The sequence below is a fragment of the Octopus bimaculoides genome, chromosome 1 (genome assembly GCF_001194135.2).
Source record: "Octopus bimaculoides isolate UCB-OBI-ISO-001 chromosome 1, ASM119413v2, whole genome shotgun sequence".
NCBI lineage: Eukaryota > Metazoa > Mollusca > Cephalopoda > Octopoda > Octopodidae > Octopus > Octopus bimaculoides.
The window spans coordinates 20,795,207-20,810,525 of NC_068981.1; the positions used below are offsets into that span (position 1 = coordinate 20,795,207).

At 35.0% G+C, this 15,319-nt stretch overlaps 1 protein-coding gene across 2 annotated transcripts in view; it reads right to left on the reverse strand.

Moving 5' to 3' along the window:
- Positions 1 to 1,180: 1,180 nt before the first annotated feature.
- The window catches only part of LOC106882297 (cytochrome c oxidase subunit 4 isoform 1, mitochondrial), a 26,839-nt gene continuing 12,700 nt past the window's right edge, over positions 1,181 to 15,319 (reverse strand). The window contains exons 1-5 of one of the 2 annotated variants that reach the window (XM_014932923.2): positions 12,973 to 13,115; positions 4,525 to 4,673; positions 3,519 to 3,689; positions 1,902 to 2,033; positions 1,181 to 1,414 (exon numbers count right to left, since the gene is read on the reverse strand). In XM_014932923.2, the coding sequence (XP_014788409.1) occupies positions 1,278 to 1,414; positions 1,902 to 2,033; positions 3,519 to 3,689; positions 4,525 to 4,663 (579 nt within the window). In that variant the 5' untranslated portion in view covers positions 4,664 to 4,673; positions 12,973 to 13,115 and the 3' untranslated portion in view covers positions 1,181 to 1,277. Of the gene's footprint in view, positions 1,415 to 1,901; positions 2,034 to 3,518; positions 3,690 to 4,524; positions 4,674 to 12,972; positions 13,116 to 15,319 lie in introns of those variants that run through there. The other variant, XM_014932932.2, reaches the window with a different exon arrangement.

The following is a 15,319-nucleotide window of genomic DNA, read 5'->3' on the forward strand; positions in this document are numbered from 1 at the left end:
ACACTCTCCATAACATATTTAGGCTATTAGTGTTCTATTATGTTTAGATGTTTTGTGTTAGTCTTATGAGTGTAAAATGTTAGGATTTTAATTATATTGGTTGATTCCTTTGGTGTCTTAGTATCACATTCGACAAAACTCAACTTGGAATTAAGGATTTTAAAAATGAAAACATCTTCAGATTTTGCATTGTATTTGTTTAGATGGAGTGTTTTTACCCCATGTTATGTGTACTGGAATGTACCTTTTTAACATTCATATTGCCTGTTTTGTGTAAGGTTAATTTCACAGTTAATTTGTTTTTATTTTTCATTGACCTAACATATCAGATTTTTTTTTTTTTGCAAAATGCATCAAAGACTGCATTATCCAGTCATTTTTAAATTTCTAGGGTGTGGTTTGATAATTTGATGCTGTTTCTAGCAAGTGGTTCTCTTGTTAACTTTAAAAAAAAATCCTTTGTTACTAACAAAAGAGAAAGATCCTTGAAGTTCTATCATAACCAATATAACTCCAGAACAAAAGCTAATATCTAAATCATCAACTTTTCTTCTTCATTTAATGTCCGTTTTCCAGGTTGGATGATTTGACCAGAGCTGGGAAGCCGGCAGGCTGCACTAGGTTCCAGTCTGGTTTGCAATGGTTTCTACAGCTGGATGCCCTTCCTAACACCAACCACTTTACAGTGTTTGTTGAGTGCTTTTAACATGGCACCACACGAGCACTTTTACACGGTACTCATATCAAAGACAGATTTAGCATTCAATGGCTAATCTGACAAATAATTCACTTAGATAAAATGTAAATAAATACTATACCAACTTGATATTATTAAAGAATATTTTCTCATTGTTTTCAACTAGAAATTTAATAGCAAACATGTGCAATTTAGAGTAGAAAAGCCTATGTAAATTTACACACAAATAATTTTCAAATTTTCTTTTATTGAAGCTAGAAACACAATTACCTTTTAATTAAATATTAATGAAAATTAGAAATTAAGATAATGAGACTTACTAACAATCAATATTTCTTGCAAAGTTTTAACAAGAACAGTAATGACATCACGAAACAAAGAATGTACTTTAAACAGAAAAGAGGCTCTTTAAAAGATTTTAAATCAGGTAAGCAACATGCTTCTGCAAGAATACAAAAATTAGAAGAATGTACAATAACCCAATCAAATTAAACACCTGTTTATTTCCAGTTAATAAATAACTTTCAAATGGTGTAAAGTCACTAAATATCTTGTGAAGTTTGCCTAAGATGCCATGTAATTAATTTTTCCAACGTTCATTCTCATAATCATATTGAGAAGAAACACCTTCAACAGGGTTAACTCTTTGAGCTATCATTTTCTCCAACATAGCATCCTGCCACTCTTGAGTGAGACTGTGTGGAACTGGTGGATACACTGTAAGAGAACAGAAAAATTAAGTCAAAATAATAATAATAATAATAATAATAATAATAGCAATAATTTCAAAACTTCAAAGTGAAAAAGGAAACAGTAACTTTAGTACAAATAAAAGGGAAGATTGTTGTGGGGTAGGAACAAAAAACATTCTTGCAAAATAAGAATGAAACTAATAGAACTGAAAATGCAAAAGTGTCACAAATGAAAAGTAGAAATATCCCAATAGATATTTGTGACTTAAAAAAAAAAATCTTTGTATTATGTGACATTTAATTAATAGTATTATTTTTAAGGCAAGTAAACATTTAAATTAAATGTATCTTTTGTAAAATTGTAAACTTTTTAATCTTTTCAAATTCAGAATTATCACTAGATCAAATTAAAACAGAATTGGAGAATGTCCTACATTCCATTTATCTACGCAGCGACACTTTACCTATAAGAAGTACATTAGAAGATATTAAAAAAAAGTGCCAAAACATACCATACAGCTTCATCCATATTATAATCCAACCAGTTAAACTGCAGCTCATTAGAAATAAAGACAAGATTCTTTTCCAGTCTCCTGTTGGAGCATGCATTTCAGCATAAGTTTGACAGAAGCTGATGCGATATACTGAAACAGATTTATATCTTCTTTAGCATACATGTTAATATACACACAACTTCATAAATCACAGAAAGCAATGAATTTCATAATTAGAAATATTCAATTAAAGACTGGTATAAACCTTTAAATCTGTTTCATGCAAGAAAACTGACCAGAAAAATATTTAAACTGGCTAAAAGTAGCATTGTTCATATGGCAATGAGCAATTTGGTAGCTCTTTAGTTCCAGCTAACTTCCTATCAGTGTAATACATCATCATCATCATCGTTTAACGTCCGCTTTCCATGCTGGCATGGGTTGGACGATTTGACTGAGGACTGGTGAACCAGATGGCTACACCAAGCTCCAATCTGATTTGGCAGAGTTTCTACAGCTGGATGCCCTTCCTAACACCAACCACTCAGAGAGTGTAGTGGGTGCTTTTACGTATCACCTACACGAAGACCAGTCTGGCGGTACTGGCAACGGCCACGCTCAAAATGGTGCATTTTATGTGCCACCCGCACAAGAGCCAGTCCAGGGGCACTGGCAACGATCTCGCTCGAATATACAATAGTCAATATTTCAACAGCAACTTTGCCAACACTGCAGTAATTACTCTCCATTAAAATATCACTGCCCCATTTTTTATATTTTTCATTTCCAGATTTCTGTTTCCAGTTCTACCATCAGTAGTCAAGTATTTTATAACTCAAGAACTGAAGTCCTATTAGGCAGCAGCTTGGTATTGTAACCAGAGTATTAAAAGAAATTTTTGTTTAAATCCTTTCTTAGAGCTAGAGATAACTAGAACCTCTCTATCCCAGGCTTTCAAATCACACAACTTCCAATGAAAGGTTTTTTTTTTTACAGACAGTCATTTAAACTGAATATGGACATTCAACAATGAACAATCATTATGTCTTCTCTGTCTACAGTAAGTAAACACAGATATACTCTTTCAACCATAGTCTTCAATAGCTTGACAATTCAGACTGAAAACTCTTCAATAACATAAAAACCAGTTAGTTATTAAAAAATATATAGCTAGGAGTGTGAGAAAAGAGCAAGAAAAAAACCTGTATTTATTTTGAGATGCTCTATGTTTCTTTCAATTACTTTAAGTATAACAAAGAATTTAGTAAAATAACTTAGTTATCATTCAGCTAGTGTTAGGAACATAAATTGTGACTAAGGTTTGGTAGAAGATTTTAATTCTAAACTTATGAAAACAAGACATTTGTATTCAGAGTCAGAGCCAGTTTCAGCCAGGTTGGTAACAAAAGGATTAAAACTGGTCTAAAATTTTGACTTAGTTTTAACATATAATCTAACATGATTGTTACAGCTAACAGAATAGAAAATAATTTTATTTCAAAAAGAAGGTTTTTGATAAATCAACAATTCTCAATTAGTATTTACAGTTTAAATGCATGAATAAGACCCAGACATTTGGAATGGTGGAGAGATGACCTGATTCTAAGTAACTAATATCTCATAAAATTCACTTACACTCTTTCTTTTCTTGAAGGGTGAGGGTTTTCCAATCTGCCGTCTGTTTGTTCAGGAGAGCCAAATTTTCACCGGTGCTTTCTTTAAACCGAATTGCAGGGAAAGGAATTTCCGGGATATCGAAGTAGCTTGCACTGCCATTAATGCCAAAACCAACAATCTCTCTGTTGCCTGAAATCAAAACACCAGTATCAATACATTAATGTATTGACAAAACAACTCCAAATAACAATTTTACTATAGGTTCACCAAATCACAACATACATATTCCAGTGTGTGTGTATGTGAATATGTACACACACACATATATAAAACCAGTGAGTACAACTATCACTGACCTTTCCCTATACAGTAGATAAACAACTTTGTTGAAGTTATTACTGGTTATTACTCCCATTGTCACAAAGAGACCAACTGAAGATTTAAAGTGAGCCACTTGATTGTATAGAAAATTCAAAGTTATGTTTAGCAGATTAGCATCCTGTCCTCTACAACAAATGATTTGTGAAAAGATTAACAGAAATATTGAACCAAGAAACAAAGAAACACAAATTTGAACTAATGATCAATGAGTTAATTGCTTTACCCATACTGACATAAAACCCATTCAGCTAAACAGCATAAGTTTCAGACAACAGATATACTGCCTTGTGTCTGCTTTTTCTATCAAAGTTAAAGTGGCCTCTGTTTCTCACAAACAGCTGATTCCATGCCATCTCTACTCAAACACACCCTCTATTCCTCTCATCACTCATTATTCCTTACCACTAAGACTTGCATTAACTACTATAACCATCCATCCAAAGAAAACCACCAGACCTCTAAAATTCCATCTGTGCACATGCTTACTACAGCTTTCATCTGCTCAAAATAAATTTAACCATGTTATTTCAGTTTCAGATGGCCTGTGAAGGACATAAAATACAATAAAATTTTTTAAAATTAAAAATAAATCTAAAATGCTACAAATTGTCAATACAGTGATTTATACAGATAATATATGTACCAATTCTGGGATGGATCTTATCTCGAGCCTCTTGACTAAGAACTGCACTCTGGTTTCCCAAAACAGCCGATGTAGAAATTTGACAACGAGAGAGACGGGCAGTCAGATTGCCAATTGACTTGACAAGCTGTCGGTTCATTGTTCACACACTGCAAAATAGAGGAAAGATATTAGCACAATTTAAAAAGAATGAGTTGAAAGACATTTCTATTAACAAACAATGATATATGTTGCATGTGTGTGTGTGAATAGTTCTAGAGATATTAAAATGCATTATTAGTTATAGAAAAAATATACTTCACACAGGAATCCCAGGAATCCAATGAAACAAGTCAATGTTAATAAACAAAACTTCTTTTCTTTTTAATAGCTTAGAGAAGGAAAAGATAAAATTTTCCTCAGATTGGCGGCCTGGCTTGAATGTTTGCAAAAGAGTGGACACTGGTAAAGCACAACTACCTATCAAGAGACAGGTGGTGGCGCTACACCATCAACAATTTAACATTAACATTGCTTAAATTATAGAATTGCATTTTAATTTTTTAGTTTGTCAAACATGAAATCAGTTATGTAACATTATATAAATTATACAGTATTCCCTTTTTTGTTTCAGTTTGTTTGCTGGTTTCCCTCTTTCTGTCACATAGATGTATAATGTTAGTATGCATAAGTGGTACAGATAAGCTGAGAGAAAAACTAAGTGTAAGAGAAATTGAACGTAGCATATAAAAGACAATTGATATGGACATGTGTATAGATGACTATTCTATCAGGAGATTTCAAGTAGAAGAAATTATGGAAGAAGGTCAAGGAAGAAAAGGACAGAAGTAGTGAAAATTGATCTCAAGATGCAGATCCTCAGCCAGAATATGAGAAAGGAACGCAACAAGTGGTGCGAAACTGTGTTAAAGAGGGCCCAGCCAACATTGCAAGCATGAAAAACAGAAACAAAAATGATGCTGATTGTGAGGTGAGAGACAGATTTGGATAGAAAGAGAGAAGTAGCCAGCAGGCAGCAGACAGACTGTGAAATATAAGAAATGGCAGAAAAGTGACACAGAGAGCACAAGAGAGGAGAGGTAAAAAAAAGGAGTTCCACAATAGAAAAGGAGAATTAGAGAGATAAAATAAAATACCAGAGGTATAGAGAGGGTTAGAAAAATGAGTATGAGACAACTGTGTGTGCATGTGGGTGGGGTTGGAAAATGAAGAAAGTGGCAATAGATTTAGATTGGGTGGGGAGTAAGAAAATAAGAGAGGAAATGAAGAAACAATGTAGTCAGTAATAATAATGAAAAATAAGGGAGTTAAAGTTAAGGAAGTGAAGAGATGACTCCTTAAATAGACAACAGGTAACATGCAAGTCAAACAGATGAAGACATTCTCAGTCATAAAGAAACTACATGACTATCACAAGATGATGTTCTACAGGCATTGGATTTGAACTACTGCAAAATGGTAACATGAAACGAGAGAAAACAAAAGATTCAAGATAAAAAAAAAGAATAGAAAGGAAAAAATGAAATAAGATGAAAACAGAACAAGGCTTGAGACAGCAAAATGAAATAAATCATTTTTAGTAGGCACTGTGATAATGTATACATACACACACACATTGTAGCATAGTTAGGGTAAGAGGCATTTTTCCCCACTTTGGAGATACTTCCAGATTAGTGAATTTAAAACAAGTGAAGCCCAGCATGAACATCTACAGGAAGAGAATCGAGAAAAGGGTTTAGTCTGAATGCTAGCAGAGTTAACACTGCTGTAGGCCCCAAAAGCCAGGTAGGTCCATCGTCACCATCCTTGCTTTTTTCTATGATTGCACGGGTCAGACAGAATTCATTGAAGTAGATTTTCTATAGTCAGTTGCCCTTCCTGTTTCAAAACAATGTAATATTTCCACATGGTTGGTTATATTTTCAAGCAAAACTAAAAGGCTTGTATGACAGTGACACTTATTTACAACTATTGTATGATATCCACATAAGGACATTGACACACACAAGGCTGGGCTTCTTTCAGTTTCTGCCTACTAAATCCACTCACTAAGTTTTGGTTAGCTCAGAATTATAATAGACAGTTGACAAAAGTGCCAAGCAAACTTTTTAGCCACTCAGCCAATCCCGTACTTAATTATATGTACAGAGCATTTTTGTACATAGACCATTGAATAGATGTAATTAGTTTATAAACTGCTAGATGAGTGTATATGCACACCTATGAGAAGACATATGTGTGTGTGTGTGTGTGTGTGTGTGTGTGTGTGTGTGTGTGTGTGTGTGTGTGTGTGTGTGTGTGTGTATATGTATATATATATATATATATATATATATATAAAGTCTATATATCTTTAGGATTTTGCTTTGCAACCAAATATCTCTGGATTTGATGCTTAATGAATGACTTCCTTTGTCACTCAACATGAGAAACAATAAAACTGATTGGTTCATTAGTAACATTATTGATAATAATGTTATTCACAAATTGCAATATAAAATAAGTAAAATATGGATAATTAAGGCAAACTTCGTTTTTTAACTGACTAAAACTTTTGGACAAATGAAAAGAAATGGCTGTTAGCACTTCTGCAGAAGTCTTGCTGTACAAGGTTAAAAGACACCTCACCATAGAACACTGTCCCTCCTGACTCAGACTGCTACACTAATATAAACAAGTTAATCACTTCAATTATACACTGTTCCTATCATCTACCTTCAGTCTGTGCCACACTAACTTCTGTTCACCCATTTCCTTCGAGACTATTTCATCTGAACCTAGTTTGTCATCAATTTCCTGCTTCTCAGGATAATCTACAGTGCTATATACCGTTATTGATCCCACATTTAATTACAATGAAAAATTACACAAATCCATATCAAAAGGTCTCTGTTATTTGTCACTAAATGCATGCATGAACTCGCATACACACACAGCCTCTACGGTCAAACAGTATCCTCTTCTTGAGGATACATTACCAAGTAGTAGGCTAAAAATAAGCTATTTTTAGCTTACTACTACTGTGTGGCTTAACTGTATCAGTGGGTAACAGTGTAATTAGATAATGAAGTCCTACATAAAACAACTATGTGCTGATTGTATCTGTAATGCTGAGGGTGCTACACAAAAAAACATTCAAGACCACATCCAAAAGTCATCTTGCTGGTTGGCACTCACCAGCACACTCCAACCTCTAGCCTAAGGACACTGTTTCATTACTCAGCTTTAATTGCTACCACTCCAATAAACTTGGTCCCTCAAAATGAGCTAATTGCATATAAAGTCCACTTGGTACACCAGTTTCTCCTCCTAGGCTCAGTACTGATCACTATAACCAATCCTTCCTTCCAGAATGTCAACCTCTGAAGAAGACTCAGCCAATTACAGTTCCAATGGTAGACACCATATATGCAAGGATCAGAGATTAATTCACAATCCAAATCAGCCATACATAATCCACATTTCAGCAGTCTAGCTTAGCAGTTATACTGAAAACATAGATTGGTACACTTTTCATTTGCATACCCTCATGTATAGGTTAAAGAATATTTTCTTCTAACATTGAACATTACAAGGAGAATTAATGACTGTTCTGGTCAAAATTGTAGCCTAACTTTGCATCAAATTTAATACACTAAGTAAATCTCCTTTCCATTTCAACAAGCTCACCATCAAATGCCAAAGCACCTTTGGTCACATCAGACCAAAACCCTTGCCCCTTCCATTATCCTTAATGTACTGTAGCGTTAGGCTCTATCCTTTGGAAACACACAAGTGTGTTTCCATTTGCAAAGAAGAGAAAACTCTGATCTTGCCAATTTATCATTCCATTGCACTCACTGCCAACATCTCGAAAAATGATGAAGATAGCCATTAACCTCTAAATCCCTTTCTCTTTCCTTGACAACCACCTGTATAGCTTTTGTAAAGTCAGATCTACTGGAGATATGTTCTCTTAAGACCCTTTAAAAATTGTGAAAATAGTGTCATTAAATTTGACTCAGCTAGGTATTTAACTGTGGTATGTGAATCTCCTAGAAAAACATTCACACATGTGCTCCGTCCTTCTCTTGTCTCAATGGTTTCCTGTCAGTACCAATAAAGTGTGTTAGTGAAATTTTAACTCATTATCAACTCTGCCGAGTTCAGTTTTGACCCTCGCACTACTTATTATCACCAACCATAGCCACTCCTACCCAGGTGGTACCAAACTTCGTGCACCCAATCACCTACTTGCAATCTTGACATCACACTAAACCTGCACTGACCCCAACAGCGAAAAGAATCACTACATATATCAAAGAAACAATATTGTAGCCTTCTACAAAACATAACTAGTATGCAACTAGAACCCTCAAGGTTGCTACTAATGTTACACCTCGTCATCACTAAGGATCTCTTTGCAACTTAGCCAAGACAGGCTTTCTTTTCAGGGCCTGAAAATATTTTCAGACCATAAAAACTAACACTACAAATAGTTAAAGCAAGATTCACAGTAGATCCCACATCTGAGACATCCAAAAACAGGCTACCTGACTCATTGGTAGGTTCAGTTGTGAAATCACCTATCTACCTTCTCTACCACTACTTCAAGGGCCCTAACCCCTCAGAGATGGCTAGACTGAAGTACTTTCAATTCAATTCAGCAACAAAAATCTTGTCCAAACCACTGTCAAATTCTGCCTCTGGGATTCCCTCCCAGCCAATATTTTTCTTTCAGCTGTCAAGTTGCAGCACATCATCTTCCTCCAGTCTAGATTTTAAAAAAAAACCAGCAATGCTAAGCTTAAAAAAATATTGTATCTTGCAGTGAACAAACTGTCTGAATAAATGTGGAAAAGGATCAAGAGCTAAATAATATTCTAGCTACACAAATAATTGGACAGTGGAGTGAGTTCCTGTCCAGATAATAACACTATACCACATACAATAATCATTGCATGTCAAAGTGTGCAGTTTAATCCTCAACTAGTCAGAGGCATAGTATAATTGGAACAACAAAAAAGATCATATCTAGTCATTTGGCCATCTGCCTAGATACTGACCTGATACTATACAACACCACCTACCCTGCAAAGATTAAATTGCTTGAGTAACAGAGCTAATCTACAGTTAAATAGTGTTATCTACCTGTTAGTCTGCCTAAAACTGTATATGTACCAAAGCTATTTCTCTAACATTGTATAGCTCTGGAAGTTTCTGCAATGATAAGGTTATACTACCATAGGTATGCCCTTAATATGGTAACCAACAATAAATACAATCACTGGCATGTAAGTGAGACAAAGAAGAAAATATAGAAGGCTTAAATGGCCTGTATTTAGCTCTAGTTTCATACATTAAGCATTGAAAAATAAATTGCCCTCTGAATGGGTTGACAGTTTATTGCAGGTAATATTGCTCAGATGTTCAAAACAACTACATGAAATGAGGATACAATATTCTGCCCTGCAATACAATAAAATGCTTTCAGTAGAGTTGAATCACACATACAACCAAGTAAGCCTTTACAGTATCCATTCAGCCACCATACTCCTACTACATTTATAAGAAAAGATATTTCTGCTGATAATGCCTTCCAAAAGGTCATTTATGATAGTAGTGAAAGTTTTGGAAAGAATTTATCACTACACTATATTAATGTGATTTTTGTAAAAGTTTCTCACCAAGAATTTATTATAGAAAACATAACAGGAATTCTAAAAACACAGAATACCCATTATCATTATTTAATTTTAAAAAGGCAAAATAACTGAAAAACTTATAGGTGGGTAAAAATATACAGAAAAACTAACTCCAAAGAGCAAAGGTGACCTACACTTTCTTTTCAAAGAAAACAAACAGCAAGTAAATGGATACAAACAGATGTTAGATAAGAAAAGACTAAAGAAACAAAACTAGTTGGAAATATTTACAGTGAAAGAAAGGAGCTAGGCAACTTGAAAACTATTTCCTCGGTGTTGTTTAACCCCAAGTTACTTCCAGCTGAGCAGACCTATGATCAAAGATGCTCTAGCCTTGAGTATTGCTTTTGTTTCTTTCCTTTAAGACTGTGAAGTGAGATTTGGCTACTATTTCTAGTGGTTTGAGTGGCTACACTGAGGCTCCTTTAATGGATAAAAAACAGAAATGTTGACCCTTGGATATTCATTCACTATCTTAAATGTTGACTATCCCCCTCAGTTGAATGATAAAATAAATAAATTTAAAAAGTCCAAGATGAATGACTCACTCAGTTGGTGCCATAACTAGATTTGTGTTAAGAATTGTCAATGTTACTGAAGTGTGAGTTTTCACTAGAATCACTCTACAACAGGAAGTCATTAAGAATAACGAAGGACAGCCTTTTGTGATCGCTGAATTGTTAGAAATAGCAGCCAAATCTCCCTCACGCTACCTTTTTTTAATAAACGACACTGAATACTCTTGTTCTGGATGCATTCTGTGAGAAAAAGAGGTGAGATGACCAGGGTTGACATGGGTTCGAATAACAACGTCAGCATACCGAATTTTCCTTTTAAAAGGAAACTAGGAATGCAGATTTTGTCCAAAAGGTTGCATCATTATTCCAGTACTGGATCTGATTCACTGACATTCATAACAAATATCATATCCTTGAATTCAAAGAAATTTGTTTTTGCGTTTTTTTTTCCTTCTAAGACAAGGTTAAGTGTAAAAGACATTTTCAGAATTATAAATAGTAATTGTGTATAATCGTCTACAATTTGAACCTGTGCACATCAGTTTCGAAACATACTGAAATGTGCAAGTTGTGAGGAAAGTAATAGAGCACTTGAATGCACACGCACAAACATCTGGTTTAGAAAGACATTGTCAGACCACAAGTGTTTCTCATCTTCAAGGTGATACTGCACAAAATACATGGTCAATCCTTCCTCCCCAGAACTAATTCAATCTGAAAATTCCATCTCGCAGGCATTTTTTCTTCCGGCAGTTATCAAGTTGAAGAGTAACGGTATCAATCTTGGCAGTTTACAATATCCTGCGAAGGTCATTGTCTGCTACCTGCTCTTTTCACAAACACATACAACTGTCTGGCCTATTGTTTTTACCTGACTTTTTTTTTATTTTTGGTAAACTCCCACGCTATATGTAACTTGTTTTTGTAATATTCCTTTCATCCGACGTCCTTGTGACAAATAAAAGAAATTATTATTAAACTATATACAAGAGGAAGAGTCCTGCTATCAGTTTAAAAACAAAACAAAAAAAAATTCATTCAAATTTAAACTAACGCCGTGTATGAACGGTAAGTTGTTAATTACAAAAGAAAAAAATGAGATATCGTAGACGAAGCGGCGGAAGTAAAGGATACGTACACCACCCGTTATCGGCGTTACAAAAACCCTAACCCTAAACACCAGGTGTATGTATTCTTTACTTTCGCCAACGAAGAAGATGCTGAGGTCAAATATTGTTGACAATGTAGAAAGCCACAATTATGTAATATTAACAGGAAGAATAAATGTAATAGTAACCCGTGTGTATTGACTACAACTGACTGTAGGACAAGAACGTATAAAGGTCAATTATAGACGGATATATCACGTAAGCCAATTGTAACAAACAGGTTTTTTGTGGGGGGTCACACCTACACCTGTGCAGCTGGACCCACAACAGGTGACATTTATCAGTCAATGATAATTAATATATTAACAGTGGTTGAAGAAAAGGGGCCTACTGTTAGATATGTTGGTTTTGTAGCATAATACTCGAACAAAATAATTCAACATTGAAATCATCCAGAATTTTACGGTCTCATTTTTGAAAATCTGAAATGCTAATTTAAATTTTTAAGGATTAAAAAAATGCATTTTTCAAGGAGAGGTGCGGAACTGCATTAGATCCCAAAATTTAATTATTATGAATGAAAACAATATAATTTATTGATTCAAGCAGGAGCTATATCAGTTCGATGCTCTACAGAGCGAGTTAACACATTGAGAGAGAGAAGAAGGAAGCGAGAAGACAAAGGAGTAAAATAATTAAATAAACATTTAGTTGGATTTACAAAACGGGAGATATTATTAGAGAATGAGAACATAACTATTAATATATTGAATAAATATCTATCAGTAAAACGGTAGAAGAATACAATGATTAAGATGACTTAAAACGGTTCGATGTGTAAATGGAGGAGGACGTTTGAGTCAGAATGACAGAAAATTTACAAAGAAAGAGTTAATTTTGGTATATTTTTCCTTCAAAAATGATTTCATACAAAAAGAAGTGTAGAAGTTGTGGCCGTTGCTATATTTCTTGAATAAAGATAAAAGCGACCTTACGTTAACCTTGAGGACACAACAACCTTCCCACATGTCCACTTTTTATAATGGACATTAAAATTCTTTAGTGGTAAAAATAAACCACAGGATGATGCGAAATAAATAGTTACCAAAACACAAGCATAAATAAATAAATACTAACCTGGTAACTAATGGACCGATGTAAAGGAGAAAAGATATTCAGAGAAATGTGCTTCTCCAGAGAGTTAGGTGGTGGACGAGACTTGACGAAGCCGACGAGACTTAATGAGATCAAGAAACTTAACTCTTTCCAAACTATGCGCTAAGGACGAGGTGGGAGGTTATGGTAGAGAACGGTTCTATCACTGCCGTCATTAGACTTTTTTTTTTTAATTAAAAAAAAATACAAAAGTATTTTCGAAATAATGAGTGGATAAAATGAGAAGGGAAATTTTTGAAAGTTTTGATTCTAACACATTCTTAGAGCAAATGTTCACTGCAGTGCATCATCATTATAACTCCTATACATCTAATATTTAATGACTAATTCATCTGCCTTTTCATTTTAAAGCGGTGAGCTGGCAGAATCGTTAGCACGCTTCCAAGAATCGTTGCATTTCGTTTGTCTTTATGTTTTGAGTTCAAATTCTGTTGTGGTTAGCTTTGTCTTTCATCCTTTTGAGGTTGATAAAATAAGTACGAGTTGAATACTGGGATTGATGTAATCGACTTATCCCTTCTCCTGAAATTGCTGGCCTTGTGCCAACATTTGGAAGCAATATTTAATGACAAATTTTCAAATCTTATGTTGGTAATAAATTTGATCGTAAATTGACTATGATAAAGTCACCAATACCCACAGGGATATGAACTAACTCTAGATACTATTTCAATTTACTACAGATAGCAGTCAAACATTCTTCAAATTACATTTTACAGTTTCAAATAACACCTGGACACGTTAGATAATGCAATTCTACCAAGCGTAACTTTGAAAAAAATGAAGTGATCTTTGATCTTATGCTTGCTTAATTAAGAATGAACATTGAAGCTAAGCAACAATAACAATATTTTTTAAAAAATACATCTCTGAGAAAGATTTAAGGTTTTAGATTAATGATTCTCAATCATTTTGACTTAGTTGCACACTGAAAGTCATATATAAAATTACTGATGCACTTTGGTACAGTATGTAAAACAACACTGGCACACTCTACATGGAAAGTTAAGAAAACTCTACTTATAATGGAAGGTTTTTTATGATACTTTTGGGGTATCTTCTTCTTCCATTATAATTATTCTGTTGATTCAAGGAGCTGGAAATACGAAGAATGAGGTTCTCAGGCAGAGTGAATTCAATAACCACTTATTCATAGGTGCTTTGTACAAGGGGGTTGCTTTCAGTAACCATCTTCACAGCAGTGCATAGTTAGCCTTCTCTCTCATACATGTGAGGTTCAATAACCTCTGGAGATAATGCATGTGGTATCACAGTGGGACAAAAGTTTGCTGTGAGTTCCTGGCTGTGAAGTCTTGCTCGGCATCAGCGTGAAAAGAATGAGAGGGAAAATGCTGTTGTCTTTTCCTTAAAAAATAGTTGCAGGTGAGATCTCATTTTTGTCTCATGTATGGCAATGGTTACAGGCAAGATCTCACTGTTTCAAAATGGCACTGGCTTCTTTGTGCCTTGCTACAGGGGCTCCCCCCCTGAGAATGCCAGTGTGAAAATAGAGAATAACTGGAGCAGGCACAAGAAAAGAGCAAAGATGGTAACCGATTGCAAACAACAAGATATGGTACAAAAATGTGACGAGTCAAAAAGAAAAATAATTGCAAGAAATATAAATTGGCATGCACAAAATGTACAATGGCAGAGTATTGGAATTGTTCAGTAACACAGGGGCCAATGCACAGTATGGCTTGTCCTGGTGACATGAGGTTTGTTTGTGTTAGGTTGTGGTGATGAAGGTGGAGGTGTAGGTGATGGTGTGGTCAAAGGTGCATGTGTGAGTGGATGTGTAGGTGGTTGTAAAGGATTAAAAGTGGGTGTGGCTAGAGTGTCATCGAAGGGTGTGGAAACCTCAAAATATGCTTTTTTAAGTCTCTCGACTAACATGGTCTCTGCCCGACCATTGATGTCGAGACTAAAAGTTTTGGGTGTGCGCAATAGCACATGAAACAGTCCTTTATAGGGAGAAACAAGTGATCCTCTGAGAAACAAGTGGTCATCCTGAACAAAAGCATGAGTCCACTTGTCAATGTCTGGTGGGACATGAGAGGGAATAGATTGGTCACGCTGATACATTGGTGAAAGACTTGAGAAATTCAAGCGAAGTCTGGTGACATACGACGTTGGATCAGGATGTGATGAACTGGGTGGTGCTAACATTGTACCAGGAAGTGCCAAGGTGGTACCGTAAAGGAGTTCAGCAGAAGAGAAACCTAAGTCTGTCTTAACGGCAGTGCGACAACCAAGAAGAACGATAGACAGGAATTCTGTCCAAGATTGCAGATCAGGAGTGGCATGT